This window comes from Mus pahari, chromosome 15, assembly GCF_900095145.1.
Source record: "Mus pahari chromosome 15, PAHARI_EIJ_v1.1, whole genome shotgun sequence".
In the NCBI taxonomy this organism is placed as follows: Eukaryota; Metazoa; Chordata; class Mammalia; order Rodentia; family Muridae; genus Mus; species Mus pahari.
In genome coordinates this window covers 41,580,893-41,602,093 of record NC_034604.1, presented here as the reverse complement: position 1 = coordinate 41,602,093, position 21,201 = coordinate 41,580,893, and the positions used below count along the sequence as shown (strand labels likewise).

Sequence of the window (21,201 nt, the reverse complement as noted above, 5' to 3'; positions counted from 1 at the left end):
CAGGGGCGGGGGGAGGGTATGGGGAACTTTCGGGATAGCATTTGAAATGTAAATAAAGAAAATATCAAATTTTAAAATAAGAAATATTACTGTCTTAGAAAACCTTGACCATATATTTTTAAATGCAGGTAAAACCTGTTTAAAGACAATAAATTTTCATCATGCAACACAATGGCTATATATTTTGACTAAACCTGCCTGTAAATGGCGACATGAAGAACAGGAAGCTGTGCTTGACAAAAGAAAATCACATTGAGCACACTGTGAACTTTCAAAACAAACAAGTTAAACTTAAAAACTCCCCAACACATAAATCCTCTTAACAAGAGAAATCAATACACAAACTACTTTAGGAAGGATTATGATTGGCTTTCCAGACAATTTCCATTACCTTACTTTTTAAAGGTATTTTACAAAAAAATACAAAAACACAATTTAAGAGCAATGCCCCAAAAAGAAAAGTTTCAGAAACAAAGTTATTATTGGCAAAAACATTTGACACAACAGTTTTTACTTTTAATATGGTTCAAATATATTAAGGGATTCTAAATAAAAACTTAACGAATACAATTAAGAATAATGCTCATTTTCTGTGCTTATACTGAAGTGTCATGATCACATAGCATTGGGACGATATCCGAAAGCCCTGCTGACAGACAGCTCTGATAAGAGGTAAGAAGGCAAAGCCGGATGTGCAGCATAATGTCCGTCTCCAGGGGATTAAGACAGTGCTTTGAAAAGTAAAGAGAAAGAACTGAAACCTCCTCACAGTAAAGCACTGGAAAAGACGATTATGACATTTCTCAGCACTCTAGCCAACTTCCCAGACCCAAATAATAAAGACAGAAAGAGCTGTTTCCCACTATGCCTTTCAACTACTTCTCAATTTACCTCTGAGAGGGACACCAAACTCGCACAATGGGAACATGCAGGCTTCTTATCAAACGCTGCTGGAAGCTGGCTATGTATAAGAACACAAACTGGGCTCTTACAGCATATGCAAAAAATAATTCCAAGTCACTGAGATACTTAAATACCAGGTATCATGAATGTTACAGGGAAGCGCTCTTCTGCTATGCTCTGGTGGTAGATCTTAGGATATAAAACCAAAAGCAAAGGTCACAGATAATAAAGTAACTGTCACTGTGCTAAACTCAAAGTCCTTGAATAGCAAGGTGCAAAACAGAAAAACATCATATTATCTAGTAAGTATTCAAAAAAATAAAAGAATCCAAACAAGGATCTACAAAAAACAATCCGGTTTTTAAAATGGGTAGAGCTGGGCTGGAGACATGACTCAGCAGTTGAGAACACTTGCTGCTTTTCCAGAGGACCTGAGTTGGGTTTCCAATATCCACATCAAACTGCTCAAAGCACCTATCGCTCCAGCTCCAGGTCACCTGACACCCTCCTCTGGCCCCCTCTGGTTTCGTGACACTCAAGTGCACAGGCCCAGACACACACACACACACACACACACACACACACACACACACACATGCACTCATGTGTACACACACACATGAACACAAAGTTTAAAAATAAAAATAAAAAAAAACAAAAAAATAAAAAATGGAGAAAGTTAAAAAAAAAAAAAAAAAAAAAAAAAAAAAAAACAGAACCTACCAACAGGCATGGCAAAAGTGCTCAGCATCACACACCAAGGATATGCCAAACTGGAGAGGAGTGTCACCTCAATATGTTAGAAAGCTGTTATCTTAGTGAGGGCTTCATTGCTATGAAGAGACACTATGACCAAGGCAACGCTTAGAAAGGACATTTAATTGAGGCTGGCTGACAATTCCAGAGGTTCAGTCCATTATGATCATGGTAGGAAGCGTGACAGCCTACAGGCAGACTTGGTGCTGGAGAAACCAAGAATTCTACATCTTGATAGGAAGACAGCCAAGAGGAAACTGAGACTATCTTCCACCGGCAGCCAGGAGACTAGAATTCTATTCTGGGTGGAGCTTAAGCATAGTAGACCTCAAAGCCCACCCCCACAGTGACACACTTCCTCCGATAAGGCCACACGTACTCAAACAAGGCCATACTTCCTAATAGTACCACTCCCTATGGGCCAAGCATTCAAACACATAAGACCATGAAGGCCAAACCTATTCTAACCACCACAGCTGTTACCAAGAAAACAAGAGGGAGGAGAGACAGCTCAGTGTTAGAAAGACTAGCTGTTCTTCCACAGGACCCCAGTAGGATTGCCCCCACCCACAACCATCTGTAACTCTAGTCAAAGGGGATCTGACACCCTCTTCTGGACTCCTGTAGGTACCAGGCACACAATTAGTACACAAACATACATTCAGGGAAAACACCCATATACATAAAATAAATGAAGATTTAAAATTAAAACGAGAAGACAACAGCTGGCAAGAGAACAGACAGAAGAGACCCCTCACTCTGACACTACAAATGTACATTGGTTCATCCATTACTGAAACAGCAGGGGTGTGCCTCAAACAGTGAAAACTGCCACTGATGGATTCTGGGAGCTGGAGTCACTGTTATCATCCCGGTAGCCACTACTGAACCACCACCAGCCTACCGAGGGAAGATCCAAACCCACGGCCACACAGCCAGCTCTGGGGAAACTCATCGGCTCGCAAAGCAAAATGTATAGGTAATGTATAGATGTGTACGTAAGGACAGCTCTGTGAGAAGGCAGGAGAATCTGAGGACGGTAGGCAAACAGGGAAGACGGTGATGAAGAGTGGTCACTATGCACTATGTACACATACGGAACTGTCAAAGACAATTTAGTAAAGGCAAAAGTGACTTGAAAATAGAACTACCATATGAGCCAGGGGTCCCAGCTAAGTAAATATCCAAAAGAAATGAATTCAGCATCTTGAAGATACCTGCATGCCCATGTCCACTGCAGCACTGTTCACAATGCCAGGACACACTAACAACCTAAGTGTCTTCTAGCAGATGAATGAGTAAGACTATAGAATCACAGTGGGATATTATTCAATCATTAAAAAAGAGAACTTGGGGACTGAAGAGAAGGCTCAGTGGTTCAGTACTCCAGATCCACATGAAGGCTCAAAAACAACTGTAACTCATGTTCCAGGAGACCCAACGCCCTCTTCTGGCCTCTGCTGACCAGGCATACACATGGTACATACATATATATACAAACATGCATATATGTATGTATGTATGTATGTATATATATATATATATATATATATATATATATATATATATATATGCGCACGCACACACACACATACACATTGGCACGACACAATCAACTCTTTCCAGTTTCTTCCAGGCTTCCCAACTTTATTCTCTCAGAGGCGGTTTTACTATGTTACTTCCATGTCCGGAATATCCTCAACTTGTGACCCTCCTCCCTCAGACTCCCAAGCTGGTAGGATAACACAGGTCATGATACCTAGCCCTCAGGTGTCTCTTTTCCATTTTGCATATTTCCTGACTGCAACTGGCTATCTTGATTCTTAAGCAGCATCTAGACTTATCACTTCCTAGGAGGAGAAAAGAATATTCCTTCTGAAGGCAGCTGCTCGGCAACACTGAGAACCACCTCCCAGTTAGAGCCTCTCACAGGCGAGCGGCACAGACCGGCCTGGCTGGATGTTGCGGAAGCAGACGCCACAACTTGGAAGGAAATCACAAGCAAAACTGGAATAATATGGAGAAGATTTTCCAAATGGAGATATTTAAAAGAATAAAGTTCTGGGAAACAAAATGGAAGACTGAAATATGCACAGAAGGGACGAAAACAAAGAAACGGAAAGGATGAAAAGCCAGGAAAAACTTAGAGGACAGAAGGACGGCCAGACAAGGAGGGGAACTCAGCTGGAAACCACAGAGAACATTTGCTAGACACTAGGGGGTAATATTTAGTGAGAGACAGTGTTTTCTCCCCAAACTGGGAACATATCAATCACGAAGACAAGAAAATAAGGCAAAGGAGGTTTGGGGAGATGGCTGAGTCAGTAAAGGGATTGCTAAGCTAGTATGAAGACCCAGTTCAGATGCCCAGCACCCATGGAGACACTCGGCACATCTGTAACTTCCACAGCAGTATGACAGAGATAGGCAGGCACAGGGGCTCACTGGCCACCCCAGTCTACTTGAATCAGTGAGTTTCAGGTCCTACAGAGAGAATCCTCTCAAAACAAAAGGTGTGTATCGGGAGTGGGGGTGGGGAAAGAAACACCCAACATGACCCTCTGACATTCATATTCTCTTTCTCTCTCTCTCTCTCTCTCTCTCTCTCTCTCTCTCTCTCTCTCTCTCTCTCTCACACACACACACACACACACACACACACACAAACACACACAAATGCGCATATGGATCACATAAAAACAAAATGGTGGGGGAGCTGTGTAGACTGTGGGGGAAGTCTCTAGTCACCAATATTGAAAATATCTATGCAAAAACGTATTTGAAAGTAATTGAAAGAAATCTATTTTTAAAAAGCTCCTATCCCTAATTAGTAATTACCAAAACCACAGGGCAGGTCATTAGACATAAAGAAGTCATGTCATAGAGAGTCTGCTCACATTCACGAGGCCTTGAGCTCAATCGCCATTATCACAAAAACAGTATTTCTGAAGAATTAATTGTACTATTTCTAGTATCTAACAACAAACAATCGGGACCAATGTTTTAAAAATAGCATATTTATAACAGCTTTAAAAACAGAATAAAATACTTAGCTATAAAATAACAAAATATGCACAGGCTCTGTGATAAAAATAAAGAACACTGCAAAAAGAAATCAAAGAAAAGATTAATAAATGGAAAAATTTATACCATACTGCTAAGAATTTATTCCTGTACCAACTCATCATTAAATCAAACACAATCTTAATCAATATGCCAGCAGTACTGTTTGTAGATACTGAAAGTCAAATTTCCAAATATATATGTAAGTGTAATAAACTAGAACATCCAAAGAAAACATGAAAGTGAGAACAAGGAAATCAAGCTCAGACTAATTTTAGATTGTGTGTGTGTGTGTGTGTGTGTGTGTGTGTGTGTGTGTGTGTATGTAGGGGCCTACAGAGGCCAGCAGAGGGATGTCATCCCAGGGGGCTGGAGTTAAAGGCTTCTGTGAGCCACCTGGCATGGCTACTGGAAGTAGAACCTGGGTCCTTTGTAACAGCAGCAAGTACTCCTTACTGTAAGCAATCTCTCCAGCTCCACTCACACTAATTGGGTGTGTGGGGGAAGGTGTGTGGATGGATGTGTGTTTGTGTGGGTGTGTGCAAATCACTTTCTATGTAGCCCTGGCTATCCTGGAGCTCACTATGTACATCAGGCTAGTCTCAAATTCACAGAGATCCAAATGCCTCTGCCTCCTGAGCCTTGTGATTAAAGGCTTGAGCCACGCCTAGCCGTCTTATTACAAAGCTCCAGCAATTAAGGCAGAGGAATGCTAGGATAGACAAAAAGGTCAAAGGATCACAGAATTCACAAAAACACTTAGGCAATAAAGGAAAGGATTTTGACAAAGGGTAGGGACAATGTGGAGATGAAAGGATAAAAGTCCATAATAACTGTAGTGACAATACTGGCACTCGGGCACGATGAACTGGGAACCATGGACCTCAGCCTGCACTGTGTACCTTACCAAAGCATCGTTCAAAATGGATCTCAGACTTGCATGCAAACGTCAACACTGTCTACAACCCTGAGGAGGGACCGAAGAGAAACCATCTCAATACTCATCTGTCTACAAAACTAAGCATGGTCTCAAAAACAGACCAAAGGACACACGGAGCACCAACCTAGGACACACGGAGCACCAACCTAGGATACATGAAGCACCAACATAGGATACATGGAGCCAACATAATTAAAGCGTGAGCCATGTGGAGCAGGCCATTGTGGAAAAAAGAAAGGCAGCTACAGACCGGCAGAGACACTGTCCAATCACAGATCGCACAGAGCATCACATCAAGAATTAGAACTTCAACTGGAATTCAATTTCAACCCAAAGGAAGGCATACAAGTACCCTCTATACACTGTAACTGAAAAAAAAAAAAATGCACTTCTATAGGATATATGCCTGGAATACAGTGAAAGCTATATCTGTCTTCTCTAGTATGGAGTTAAGCAAAATATCCAGACGCTTTACCACAGGATACATATGCACAAGTATATAAAAACAATATCAAAACTGTGTACTGAGGGAAAGTAAGCTAAAAACACAAGATAGCACCGCAAACATAATGCAACAATAAACAAATCCCCTGGCAATCCTGAGTGCTGCACAGTGTGTAACTGCTGAACCCAGCACATTCCTGCTAAGGCTGAGCAACGCCGATCCTTCAGAGATGCTCCTGGGGGCACAGGAGCTGCTCCCAGCTCGCAAGCCCGGATGTACCATACATAAGTGGGCAAAGCCTTTAGCCAGATATCAGCAAATCAGACCAGCAGCATACTAAAAGGATGACGCACAAGATTTACCCTGGGAACACAAAACTGTTTGCACATCAGAAGATCAAAGTAACACAGAGACTGTGCAGGGAAAGGCACCGTCTGCCGGACCATGCCTGCTCTGTGAGGCCCGGTCAGCAGAGCGCCTTGTGACGCTGACTTTACTGCTCTGCCGGCGCTTGTTTTATGGGCACTGACTCGTGGTAAGTCAGCACCCACGGTGCAAGGGGCTCTGCTAGGCAGGAATGCATCCGCAAAACCAAGCAAGAGGGTGACTCAGTACGTTTAACAGTAAGTCTCACCCAGGGTCACTACTACAGGATACTGTCTCATTCCTACTCTTAAATTACAGAGGCATATTTAAAACGGTCAAAATTAAGTCATGTTGTGGTAACAAATATGTTAATACATAGAAAAGACTGAACAGGAATATTTAACTTGACTTTTCACCTTACTTTACCTCTTAACAAAAATATTGTCATTTTTAAGACTGGATGCTACAATGTTTTTGAGAAAGATGCTTGGGACGGCGTGTCCTGTACCTTGTGAGGGCCCAGGACCCTCTGGCGGAACTTCTCAACCGTCTCCTGACCCATAGCCGACCAAGCACTGGCAAAGGCTTCCGCTTTGTCTGGCGTGAGGTGAATCGTCTCTAGTTGCTGCTGCAGTGCCGCTGGCTTCACGTTGTGATACACTGCCTGCCAAAGACGGGAAGTACACACACCCTCAGGTCACACAAAGACTTGACTATAAGCAATGCATGCATAGCTAAAGCAAATTAAGTAGTGTGTGTGTGTGTGTGTGTGTGTGTGTGTGTGTGTGTGTATGTATCTGTCTGTCTGTCTGTCTGTCTGTCTGTCTGATTGCTTGTGAGTAAGAGTACATGAGTACAAGTTATGGGCCCATGAAGGCCAGAGGCATTACGTTCCTGATGCTGGCATTACAGTGCTTTTAAGCAGCCTGAAACAGATGCTGGAAGCTGAATTTCACTTCTCTGCAAGAGCAGTAAGTGCTCTTAACTGCTGAGCTATCTATATCTCCAGCCTCAGCACTAAAACTATTTAAATCAAAAAGACTTCACGGAACTCTCGCAGGCATTTTCAACGGTTCTATTAATATACAAAACCAACAGCTAAAGTTCATAGTCAGTAGGCCTAACTTGCTCAGGCCAAATGTTTCGTTTTGCCTGTGGTTTAAATAACACCAAAACTACTTAGGAAAGTTTTATTCCATTTATTTCATTTAATTACTTTAAGTTTACAATGGTCTCAGCAAACAAGCTTTTCCCGAGGAATCCTTAAAACTACCTTTATCTACCAACTGAAGTTACACATAATAAAAATAGTTAAATAATTTTAACAATGTATCTGTTCTGTTCCCTACCCAAGTTGAGAACAACTTTCCCACAAACCCCTGTGCGTTCTGTTCAACTATGGTTTTCTCTACTGAAGGTTCACCGAGCTTAAGCACAGCCATGGTTAGGCTCCACATGAAGGTCTGAATGTGAAGTGTCCTTCCCAGGTTCATGAGCGTGAGTTCCAGCTGGTGGCACTCTCTTTGGAAGATAGAGAACTTTTAACACGGGGCCTGTCTAGAGCAGGGCATTATGGGTCACAACCTGGCACTAATTAGGCCTGAGTTCTCTGCTTCCCAACTGCTGATGCAATATAACCAGTGACTTCATGTCCCACTGCCCCAGTCATAAGCTGCTCCCACCTCCACACTTTGCAAAATCCCATCAACCAAAATAAACCTTCCCTACTGTGGGTTATGTAATTGGTCACAATAACAACAAATAACAGAGAAAAATGGTATGTAGAGTGTGGCTATTACTGTGATAAACCTGACCGTGGGATTATAGGCCTCTATAATTAGCATATGAGAGGAATATAACCACAGGCTAGAAGAGATCCAGAATGCTCTAGGAGAACATGATGCTGATTCTGATGGAAATGCTGACAAGCAAGGTGACACTCAGGAGGTTTCAGAGAGGAATAAGGACAGTCAGAAATGGAACTAGAAGTCATTCATGTGACATTCTGACAAACCATGTGACTACACTCTACATATGTCCTGAAATTTTGAATGAGGCCAAATTTAAAAATAATGGGCTAGGAGCTGAAGAGAGGGCTCAGCAGTTTATGAGCACTGGCTGCTCTTCCAGAGGACCTAGATTCCGTTCCTAGCACCCACATGGCAGTTCCTAACTGTCTGTCACTCTAGCTCCATACCCTTTCCTGGACTCTGAGGGCACCAGGCACACACAAGGTGCACAGACAGATGCAGACAGTATGCAGACAGTCCCATAAACATAAAGATAAAGGATAATGTGGTTGGTGGAGGAAATGTCAGGGCAGACACAGTCTGTGGCATGGTTACTGCTCACTGCTTTTAACCAGGTTTTGGAAGGTAAAAGGAAAAGAAATTTAAAAATGAAAAGAAATAAGCTGGAACACAGAACTAAAGACAGGGCAGGCACAGTGGATGCAGGCACAGAGGTACTGATTGCGAAGGAGAGGAATGAGATTAAGGAAAACCTGGCACTTTACACTTCCCATTGAGACAACAGGAATGAAGCACTTGGAACAAGATGCTACCCCCTGAAGCCTCTAGGGCAGAAAACACACAGAGTGCCTACACAGACACAGCTCCAGGGCTAACAGCTGGAAAATGGTTGCCTGGGTTACTGCTCTCTCACACAAACGATGCTGCAGCTATGATAAACGGGTGCTCGGCTACATCTCAACCCTGCAGGAGAAACTGAGAGCAGCATCCATACAGTGCTGGTTCTGCAGCTAAGCAGAATGCAGGAGTTATAGCATTATGGAGGCTTGCAGGTACCAGAACTCTAATGAGGTCAGACCGTGTGGAGCCGTGAGAGACCCTGAATGGAGTGCCTGACTGGGCTCTTCACGAAGGTGCAAAGATGAACCCAAAGGTGCAACAGAGACAGCAGCATTTGAATACCAGAAACGTGTGGCATCCACTGAGAAAAGCTGCAAATGCCAAGTGAAGCCAGGCCAAGACAGAGGCCCATTGTGCCTCCGGGCTGCCTAAGCCCCCTGGGATCCACATCATGCCTCTGTTAGCTCCAGATGCTAGGCACAAAACTGCAGAACCTGGCTTTCCCTGACGTGTGCTGGTCTTTCCATGGCATGTCACCTTTTAAAATGAGAACTGTTCGTTTGTTTTACAAGACTTCACAGCTAAAAATCTGCTCTGAGTTTCAGAAAGGGTTTGGTCTTTGGACCTTTGAAAAGTATTAGAACTTAAAGCTATGGAGATGTCTGAATTTAGACTAAATTCTTATTTCATTATGAGATGCAAAGAGAATGTGGAGGCAAAGGGTGGAATGTTATGGTTTCAGTGTGAAGTGTTCCCCAATAGGCTAGTGTGTTTAAAGGCTTAGTCCCTAGCTGGTGGCTGTTTGGAGAGGCTGTGGAGAGGAAGTGGGTCCTTCTGGGTCACTGGAAAGCAGGCCATATTCGTTAGAGCCCAGTTCCAACTGCAGGGCAAGCTCTGCACTTCCTGATCTGCAGCCATGTGAGTGGAATGGCTTAAACTCCTGCATCACGGACAGGAGCTGCTCCCACGTCTTCTCATCCCTCCTCCCTGGAACCAAACTGTAAGCCAAAATAAATCCTTCCTAAAGCTGTCCCTTCAGGTAATCTCTCATGGTAACAAATTCCATCTATAGCCTCCATAAGGTGGCAGCAGCTGCCTGACAGCTTGTCCTAATAGTATCTGTCCTCTACAAGGCCCATGAAACTGCAGTACTACTCAATCTTTCATCTCACAAGTATCCTATTTAATAAATTGATAGGAATTTTCTAAAAATCTATTTTAAGCTCAGCTATGTTAAGCTAAGCTTATAAAAGAGGTAAAATATATATATGTGTGTGTGTGTGTGTGTGTGTGTGTGTGTGTGTGTGTGTAAAATATTCTGGCCCAAGATACATTCTAGGTCCTAGTGATGGAAACAAGCTGATGAGTGTGAAGTAATGAAAGACTACTAACATGCCCTACTGTAATGACCAAAACATGCAGGAAGGAAGACTGAGCAATGCGGGCTGCAGTGACACAACTTATGGGCAAGAAAATCATGGAATGAATCTGAGAAGAAATGGTATAGGAAGGAAACTCAAGAGTTAAAATAAATAAATAAATAAATAAATAAATAAATAAATAAATAATGCCATTGCCTCTTTTCTGAATCATCCTGATCAACTGCATGCCACCCAATCACCTGCTCAACTTCTTAAAGAGAAAGTGTTCACTTTTCCAATCATGCCAAGAAACAATGAGTTAAAGTCAGATGAAGGCCCAATTCAGAGGGACATCTTTACCTACTACTATGTCATACTTACTTTTGCAGGATGAAGTGCTATAGAAAGAAGCCAGGTATTCTAAAATGTTTCAGTATATTGAAACTCTTAATTAAAATATCCTGATAGATTTCATATACAGCCATATAAATATAAAGCCACAGATATTAAAGTCATGAAAATATGCAGTAAACAGGAAATTTGAGGCAATAAAAATACCTGTTCCAAAACAAATGATATCGTCTCCAGAACCAGGTGAAGCTCTTGTTTCTCTAGAGAGAACGCAGCCTGAAGTTTTTCTTCCTCCTCTTCACTGAAACTGCTCTCGGCCTACAAACACAGCACGAGGTCAGCACAGAGCACACACTCAGCAGACCCCCTTCCTTGTGTAGGAAAAGGAGAGGCCACCGTGAAAGGAAACTGGTGTGCTTACACTCTACATTATGACGTGCATTCTAGACAACTGTAAGAAATGAAGCAAACCTTTTGGTGATGTGTCTGATCGCTGGGCTGAGGAGTGGGTGGCTTTTGCTTTAATTTTAGACCATCTCAGACACCTATGCTTTATATTCCTGGTTTACATCTGGTTTTCTTAATTCCTCATTTCATCTCAAAATTAGCAGTCGCTTCTTGAAACTGCCTACTCAGCCCATCACAGTGGCACCAACACACCCCACCTGACCTCCGCTAGTCTGTCTTGCTCTTTCTCATGAGCCTGGTCAAGAACCCAGACAGCTGGCTCTACAGAGTGAGGCCCATAGCAGTTATATCCATGGGTTTCATGTGGTGGCCTAAACTCTCTCCTATGGGGTCAAACACAGGGTTCTTCATTAGCTGAGTTGGAACCACTATTTTTGAAGGTCAGAAGCCACAAACATGTTTCTAAGTTCTCAGCAACAGAAGTTTGCCACTTCCCTCAGCTTTTCCCAGTACAGACTGCTGACCTGCAAGATGAGACATGCCACAGGCTGTGCCTAGTACTGTTACTCCTCCTGACTCGTCATCTACGTCACAAATTTACCATAGGCAGGAACTTGGAGGTCCTATGTTACTTTGCATTTTTCACATAAAAGAAAAGAATTAACTGCAAAAGTGGGCATTGCATACCAAGTGTATATTGAGCAATGTATCGGGGAAGGGAACTCTACAGATGAGGAAGGCAGGGGTCTCAAGGCGACAGGCAGGAAGACTGGTGAGGGAGGTCAGGGATTTAGTCGTCTTCTGATTGTGAAATATGTGCTTACAGGGCAGTGCTAATGTGAGCTGAGGGTCAACCAAATGTTCTGGAGGCACAGAGAAGAGAATTGCACTGAGCCTGAGAGTGGGACCGCAACATTCGTACAACTCGGTGATATTCTCTCAGTGAAGCATTCGGAAGCAAGGACAAGAACGCATGCACAACACAGAGTTGAAAAAGGCCTAGCACAGCATAGTAAACGTGCACCGTCCAATGAGATTGCAAGTGCAAAGGAGGGAGGCCATAGACCACTGTCATAGTCTAATGGATCTCACACAGTGTTAAGGATTCTGAACTTTTCTCCATGTGGGAAGGGACAGTCACTGATGTCTCTAAATGCTGTGAAAATATGATCAACACTTTAAAAAGAGAAAAAACATTTAGAAACATTACTGTAATGCTATCATTAGGAATCAATCAGGGGCTGGAAAGATGGCTTGGTGGTTAAGAGTTCTTGCTGCTCTTACAAAAGACATGTTCTGTTCCCAGCAACCCATAAGGCGGTTCACAACCATCTCTTACTCCAGCTCCAGGGGACTCAGTGTAGTCTTCTGGCCTCCATGGGCACTGAGAAAACATGTGGTGCACATACATACATGCAACAAAACACACATTGTCTTAAAAATAAAAATACATAAATGTAAAAAACAAACAAACAAACAGGTCAAAACCAAAAGAATAGTGAGCAACAGACACTAATCTACAGCCAGGAAACAAGAAGGATCTGAAATGAGACGATGTGGAGAATTTGGATTTGAGAGAGAATTCAGGGGAAGAGGCCATGGGTCTGGAGCTGTCTCCTGGCTAATAAAGAAAGGGGGGTAAGGGTCTTGGATATAACTGAATGTTTGCACCCAGAAACATGCAGAATACTCAGTATGTGCTCCATAAACACGGTCAATGCAGTTTTATAACCCAATAAAAAACATTAAGTTAAACTGGTTACCAAATAATGAATTAATTAATTACCAAGCATCCACACAGCCAAGCCAACTATACACTTGAAATAAAAGCAAGGAGAAAAATCAGATATTGAATACTGTGTGAGAAGAAATACTGACCGAATTATTTTTAAGATTTATTGATTATTTATATGTATATGCATGTATACCTGCTTAAGTTTATATATACTATATTCATATAAGAACCCAAGAAAGCTGAAATAAAGTATCAGATCCCTAGAACTGGAGTTACAAGTGGTTATGAGCCACTAGGTGGGTGCTGGGAACCAAACACAAGTCCTTTGCAAGATTAGTATGTGCTCTTTTTTGGAAGGAAAGAATGGGGGTTTGAGACAGGGTTTCTCTGTGTAGCCCTGGCTGTCCTAGACCAGGCTGGCCTCAAACTCTGAGATCCACCTGCCTCTGCCTCCCAAGTGCTGAGATTAAAGGTGTGCACCAGAACCGCCTGGCTTCGGTATGTGTTCTTCACCATCTCTACAGCCTGAACTACCATTACCAGGAAGAATGAAACCAGCATTTCCCTAAAGCATGTTCCATAGAGCTTTATGTACCAAGGTAAAGCAATTCCCAAGTCAAACCCTCCAGTGTATGAACCAAACATTCGTATGCAAAACATTCTACAAAGCTCCATTTTTTTTTTTAGTTAATTACAGAATACAAAGTCTTCCAAGCTTCTGACCAGAGAACACCCTCAAACTTCCACAGATCTAGAGTTCCCAAGAACCCACCAGTGAGCAACATTTCGCACAGTTCTCCATATACTAGCATAATGTCTCAGGGAATCAGACGGGTCACAAGCCACAGGAACACAGAAATGCAAACCTTCAGGTGGAGCTTTTGAAGAATCCGGCTGAGAAGTCGTGGGAATCTCCCCGTGTCTATTGCATTTATCAGTGGCACCGCTTTCTTCATGCTAAATGTGTAAACAAAGTTTCAAAATGAGTTTTAAGTGTATTTGCCATTGCCGTCTGTAGGTTTTTATTTCAACTACTCTGGTAGCCGTGTCCTCTTAGTGAGATAAAGTGATGTGAAGGACACTTGGGCAATCAGTGGGCATCTCCCAAGGACGCCTCTCTTCAAAGCCCTCCTGTTAAGAAGTAACATCTGACAAGTTTTCTCTTCCCAAGCAAATTACTTGCAGAGGTGTGCACCCAGTCAGGGAGCAGCAGAGCTTCAGCAATGAGCATGCAAGATACCGTGTTATCCAAAACAGAACTCTGCAAGAAAGAAAGCAGCAAATGAGGACACTGCATCAAAACCAGAAAGGATAAGGGTGGCAAGTATCTGTGAGGGAAGGAGGGAAGACAATACATACTTAGTTATTTGGAATGCACAGCTATTTGAAAACCTGTGTCACCTGGAATAACCAATTTCAAACTGTGTGGTAAGCATCACCATGCATATATGGAGTATGCCTTCATGATGCGAATTCCCCCAGGACACGGGCTTGAAGATAAGAAGTGTGTGTCAGATCCAGGGAAAGAAGGAAAAACTTTACAAGACTAACTGTCTTCTTCCCAATGCAGGAGTGTTACGTTTGCCTGCATACATGAATATTTCTTCTGCCTCCACAGACTGAATTGTTTTGTTTTTTTTGTTTTTTTTTTTTCTGGAATAATTTTGTTTCAATGGGCGAAATCTGAGCAGGATATGGTAGGACGGCCAATAGAGCCAGCTTGTTGTAAGGGGATCTTGGGTCCATGAGTTTGAGGCTAGCCTAAGCAACCTAGCAAGAGCCCCTACACTCCCTGACCTCCCCCCGCCAAAAAAAAAAAAAAAACCACCTTTACAACTGGGCTTTACATCACCAGACCCAGCCAGTCTACCTAACACACCCCCAAAATAAAAACTATATAAATGGCATTTAAAACCTGTCACTTGTACTAACCATTTTCAAATTGTGTATTTAAGTATAACTGTGCATATACTGAATATGCCAAAGTTGGCTAAATAAGTCACTAATGCCTGAACTATCAGACCTTGGTTTCAAAACCTGTGTTGTTTGTTAATCGCCCCGTAGTACGAGCCTTTCTCACCATCATCTGAAATAACTAAAAACAGGAAGTCTCTTCCCAAGAGAGTAGGCAGAATTCAGGTGGCATCTAGCAACTTCTACCTGCGCTACAAAGTCACTATCTCCGAGGCAGAAGAGGAGCGGCCAGCCCTGCAAGCCCTAAGAGGAATCACTCCAGAGTGGAAGCACGCCTCCTCCACGCCCCGCCCACCCCACGCCCGCCCACGCCCTTTTCCACGCCCCGCCCACGCCCTCCTCTGCGTCCCCAGAAGTCCCTCCACAGCCCCACTCCGACTCCCGAGCCTGGCCGGCCGCACCACAGCAGCAGGCGGCGGCAACACCGCTGCTCCCGCCCCAACAGGTCACCCCCGCGTGGCCCGGCGCTCAGCCGGACCGCTACCTGGGGCTCTCGGGCAGGATCAGCGCCGCGGACGCCGCCATCCTTGAAGCTCCCTCGCCCGCGCGACTGTCAGCTGTGCACAATCCAGCCAATCACGGCGCGCCTGACGGAAACCCGGAAGGGCCAAGTCTCGCCGCCCGGCAGGTTTGCGACCTCGGGCTGCTGTGCGCTTGATTTCCGAAGGTCCTGGTGCTCCTTTCTACCATTCTGACCGTGTCAAACCGGGGCTGTACATACTTTTTTTTTTTTTTTTCTATTTCTGTAACTGCATCCCTGGCTAGGTGTGTGTGTGTGTGTGTGTGTGTGTGTGTGTGTGTGTGTGTGTGTGTGTGCGCGCGCGCGCATATTTTACCTACGTTTATACATGGCTGTGCATCTATGCACATGTAGTACTTGATGCATTTACTATTTTTTTTTTCAGGTTTAGCGGTGGGTTTAAGCAAAATCCGAGGCGTCTGCGGACGGAGAAATGGGCCGAAGAGCACACCCTATCAGAAGAGATTATGCTGCCAACTCCTGTTCTATTGAATCCCCGTCCCCCACCACCCCGGCCGCATTCCCAGAGTTTTCTGCAGAACAGAGTTCTGGCCTTGGACATATTGGTCCAATTCCTTCCACAGTGGGTTCATTGAGTGCCTACTGTTTACTTAGCATTGAACCAGGCACTGGAGATTCGAACAGGCAAAATACCAAAAATCCTGCTCTCTACATTTTTTTTTTCAGCAATTAAAATGAACAAGTATTCCTTGAGACTTTTTTGGGGGGTCCACCATAGCACAAAAGGAAGATAAATCACTGCGAAGTGTATAGTTGTTTCCCACAAGAGAGAAAAGAGACCATGCATTTTCACAAACACCTTCATCTGCCTTGGGGGGGGGGGTGTGGGGCAGACACAGTGGAGTGTGTTAAGGGCTGGGAGCTACAGCTCGTAGGGCTGATGGATAGGAAAGCTTCCTACATCGGCAGAGTTAAGGGTGTTTCCACAGAGGACAGACTGAGCAAAGGTTGTGGAATAAAAGAACGGTTTGACCGGGGTGTCCAAGACAGTCTGGAAGTAATGCTAGAAGCAACTCTATGAGAGGATTTGGCCCTGTGCACTTACCTGTAGATAAATGGGCAGTCAGTGTTACAGGGTTTGTTCATTTATTTTTAAGATTATGGTTAGAAAGATGGTCCGATTGGAAGGAGATAATAAGGAACACTGTACAGGAAGTTACTGAAATCTCTGCAGTCAAGTCCTGTGAGAGTGAAAGGCATTGAAAATGAAGACAGCCCATGGATTAGAGTTACATTTCAATAGTAGACGGTTCAAGAGCTGGCAAAAGATCGAATTTAATTTTCCTCCCTAATTATGTTTTACTTAAATTATTATTTAAATTAGTTTGGCATTCCTGGAGCAACTGAACAACACTGTAACTGAGAGAAGCCAGATTGCAAATTAAAAGTGAATAATCCCCACATGGATAATTGAGTCAATTATACAGTATGCTGAACACATACAAATACATTTAGTTCCACAACACTCTACACACTTCCCCAATTTATGCATATCTGAAAAAGATTGTGTGTGAATCTACATAATTATGGGTGTATGATCCAAACATAGATTGCCTTACCTAGTATAATAACTTTAGAGGGGGTCCAATTTCTCCTCAGCCTTTAAAACATTCTCCTTGTGTCTTGATTCATTGCTGAAGTCAAGTCACTAATTAACTAAAACTGTTTCAAATCCCTTGTGAACATCAACCCTTCCGTGACTGTCTTGAAAAACACAGCTGGAGCTTTAATAAAGGAGACTCAAATCCAGACTCTGTGTAACCTCACAAACCTTCCTGTGCCTGACAAGAAATGTGGAGAGGGCAATGCCTGCTTCCTCGGGCTGTGGTGAGGACTAAGGTGTGTGATCTTTGAGAGACTCTCTCCGAAAAGTAATACAAAGCACAGACCTCCAGAGTTCTGCCCAAAGAGAGTCCCTGCCAGTCAAAATTGTCTGTCACACCAATTCTTTCCATAAATGACTGATTACTTGCGGATATAAGGTAATGCTGTGCATAATTTCACCCCTAGGCTGTCTTGGCACTGTCTGGTGTATGGGTGCAAATGTCCATGAGAAAGTCCTTCAAGTCGTCTACTTGTGACCCCTTGCTGTGCCACAGGGACCGACCGGAGTCAGGATTCCATAGCCACCCTTTACTCTTGCCCTCTCAACTAGTCAGGCCAGCATCAGGATGGATACAGAGCGCAGGCCCGCTACCTCTACTCTATTACAGATAGATACCCAGCTCTCCTAAATGGAGCAAAGGTTTTCCATTTCTTTCTCTCTCTCTTTTTTTTTTAAGATGTATTTATTTATTTTGTGTATGTGAGTACACTGTAGCTGTACAGACGGTTGTGAGCCTTCATGTGGTTGTTGAGAAGTGAATTTTTTAGGACCTCTGCTCGCTCCGGTCAATCCTGCTCGTTCAGTCCCTGCTTGATCCAGCCTAAAGATTTTTTTTAAAAAAGATTTATATGTTGCTGCTGTCTTCAGACACACCAGAAGAGGGCATCAGATCCATTACAGATGGTTGTGAGCCATCATGTGGTTGCTGGGAATTGAACTCAGGATCTATGGAAAAGCAGAGCCATCACTCCAACCCCCCCTTTTTATATTTATTATTTTACAATAATGATAAAGTTGGCATCAGATCTCATTGTGGGTGATTGTGAGCCACTGTGTGGTTGCTGGTACTTGAACTCAGGACCTTCAGAAGAACAGTCAATGCTCTTAACTGCTCAGCTATCTCACCAGCCGCAGGTTTTCCATTTCTCTACTTCAAGTCTACATTTCTACATTCTGTGTTCTCCACAGTTCGCTAGTGCCTCATTAGAGGTAATTTCAGAGACGTGGGAATGAGAGCAGAAGAGAAGAAGTAATGGAGGGGAGTAAAAATGCCAAGCGATGTTATCCAATTGTGTGATGGCTAATGCTGTCAACCTGACAGAATCTAAACTTACTTCAGAGACAAACCTTATGCCCTGTCCTAGCCTTCCTCCATGACCCCCCCCCCTCTGTGCCCCCACCACTCCCATGTCTGTGTAGGAGGAGCAAGGTATATTAAGGTGGGAATATCCAGCCTTCATGGGCAGTGCCATTCCTTGGGCAAGGGTCCTGTACTGAATGAAAAGGAGAATGCAAACTCAGCACCAGCATCTGCCACTCCTTGTGTAGACACAGTGTGACTAAGCCACACGACGCTCCTGCCACCATGCCTTTCTGGCCTTAATGGACTTCCCCTGGAATAAGCCACAATAAACCCTTTGTTCTTTAAGCTGCTTTGATACGGCATTTTGGTACAGCAATGAGGAAAGTACCTAATACAAACCAGACCAGAAAACAAGACCCTCCAAATACTTCTGGCATTTCTGTCTGGTCGGGACAGAACCACAGACAAGAATCAGAACTGCTCACTTTCAGAATCCCTGCCCTAAAATTCTCCAACCAGTTTCTTCTTTCTTTCTTTCTTTCTTTCTTTCTTTCTTTCTTTCTTTCTTTCTTTCTTTCTTTCTTTCTTTCTTTCTCCCTCCCTCCCTTCGTCCCTCTCTTCCTTCCTTCTTCCCTTTCTTTCTTTTCTTTTCTTTCTTTCTTTCTTTCTTTTCTTTTCTTTTCTTTCTTTCTTTCTTTCTTTCTTTCTTTCTTTCTTTCTTTCTTTCTTTCTTTCTTTCTTGTTTGTTTTTCAAAACAGTGTTTCTCTGTGTAGCCCTGGCGGTCCTGGAACTCACTCTATAGACCAGGCTGGCCTTGATCTCACAGAAATCCACCTGCCTCTGCCTTTCGAGTGCTGGGATCAAAGATGTGTAACACCACACCTGTCTGCCCAACCAGTTTCTATCTCTGGTTACAAAAGAAATGTAACTCCACCACCATCTTTCCTAGGAACCTGCCCTTCCTTCTCCTATGAACCTGGTCCTGTCTGGAGTCCCTTCTTTTACAAAGTCTCTCCTCAGGGCCCCTCTGTGCACTCACACTCTCTCCAGTAGGCATGAGTTATATTTTTGGTATCTAGTAAAGTAGACTAATTTCTTCCAGAAATCTCCTCCAACCCTAAGTGAACTCTGGACACACCAAGGAGCCGCTCCAAATCCAGCCTTCAGCAGCCTAGCCCCAAACACAAGTGATTATCTTCAGAAGTTAATCAGCACGTGCTCACAACCCCAGCAGTATTGTTACTGAGCCTGGGACTTCTGCTTATCCACAGGCTCCTGTGAAACAAGGTGAGGAACGGAGAGACTGATGCCGACCTTGGAACAATGTAGCAGAAACCATCTGCATCACCTCTTGTTTACAAAAAAAGGAAGGAGTCTCAGAAGTTTGTATGAGGCAATAGAGAAAAGATTCTAATGTTGGGAGAGGTCTCCCACCCACCCACCCACCCACCCCCATGCTTCTTGAAGGATTTGTGGACAGAGGCTGGCTCTGTCTCTTTCTTTAAGAACCTGTTTCAGGCCCAACTCTCTGTGTCCCCATTAAGCACTCCAATTTTGCAGGTGAAAAATTGATGGGAAAATGAAGGAGGAAGGATCACAAAGGTCCCTCCCAGAGCAAAAAGTACCGAAAGAAAGAGGCTGTGATGGATTAGGCTGAGGGAAGGAGGTGGGCTGACATGGCTTTGGGAAGACCCCTCCTTCCTTGTGAGGCACAGCTCTTAGAGGCTACTGAGAAAGAAAAGAGAGGAAATTCATACACACACACACAGAGTTGTTGAAGCAAAAGTCAGACTCCAATAATTTTATACATACAAATACATACATGCATTCATACATGCATGCAGACTTACAGTCATATATATATATATATATATATATATATATATATATATATATATATACATACACACACACACACACACACACATTCACATGAATAGATGAAACAAAGTTCCAACAAGCAGGCTCTAAGCATTTTACACATACACACATGTAAACATATATACATATCAACACACATGTTTGGTAGGTAGATGGAACAAAGTTCCAACAACTTTTTTCTTCCATATCTTATATATCCCTCTCAGTTAAATCTTTCAAGCAGTATAAAATTACAATGTGATTGTATTCTATTTTTCTTCTAGTGAATGACTATCAAAAAACCAGAATGCTCCCCAACACCTTTATAAGAAATAGCATTACATAGTACAGGTAAAGAAAACAACTTATTCCCAAGAACCCATATATATTCACAACTAAGCAACTTGTTACAGATTAACTAAGTGTGAGCAAGCAGGGGAGTTTTCTCAGCCAGTTTCTCTTACTGACAAGCAGCAATTTGCAGTTACAAAGAAAGGATTAATTATTTTATTATTTAATCTTTAAAAATAATCTTATAAGAATCTTAAAGGAATCACAAATCTAGGGAGCTGGAGAGATGGCTCAGCAGTTAAGAGCACTGACTCTTCTTCCTGAGGTCCTCAGTTCAATTCCCAGCAACCACATGGTGGCTCACACCATCTGTAATGGGATCCGATGCCCTCTTCTGGTGTGTCTGAAGACAGCTACAGTGTACTCATACATAAAATAAATAAAAATCTTTAAATAAAAATAAGAATAAAAAAATCTAAACATATATATATATATATATATATATCATATCTATTTTAAATCCTCAGAATTCCTATCTACTTATCAGCAGTTCTTAATTAATCATATCAGGAAGCTGAGGGGAAAAAATGGGTATAAGAAATCAGTCAGCAGCAGTCAGCCTCTGTGAGAGTCACGTCAGCCAGGGTTGCCATTGTCCTGTGCCCCGACCATAAAGGGTCCCTAGCTTAACTAATAAGAATGTACC

General features: G+C 43.1%; 1 protein-coding gene across 1 annotated transcript in view; it reads right to left on the bottom strand.

Annotated features, from left to right (window-relative positions):
- Positions 1 to 15,482, bottom strand: part of Commd10 (COMM domain containing 10) — a 123,231-nt gene extending 107,749 nt beyond the window's left edge. The window contains exons 1-4 of the mRNA XM_021214947.2: positions 15,378 to 15,482; positions 13,786 to 13,876; positions 10,984 to 11,094; positions 6,982 to 7,137 (exon numbers count right to left, since the gene is read on the bottom strand). Of these exons, the coding sequence (XP_021070606.1) occupies positions 6,982 to 7,137; positions 10,984 to 11,094; positions 13,786 to 13,876; positions 15,378 to 15,418 (399 nt within the window). The 5' untranslated portion in view covers positions 15,419 to 15,482. The remainder of the gene's footprint in view (positions 1 to 6,981; positions 7,138 to 10,983; positions 11,095 to 13,785; positions 13,877 to 15,377) is intronic.
- Positions 15,483 to 21,201: the final 5,719 nt, after the last annotated feature.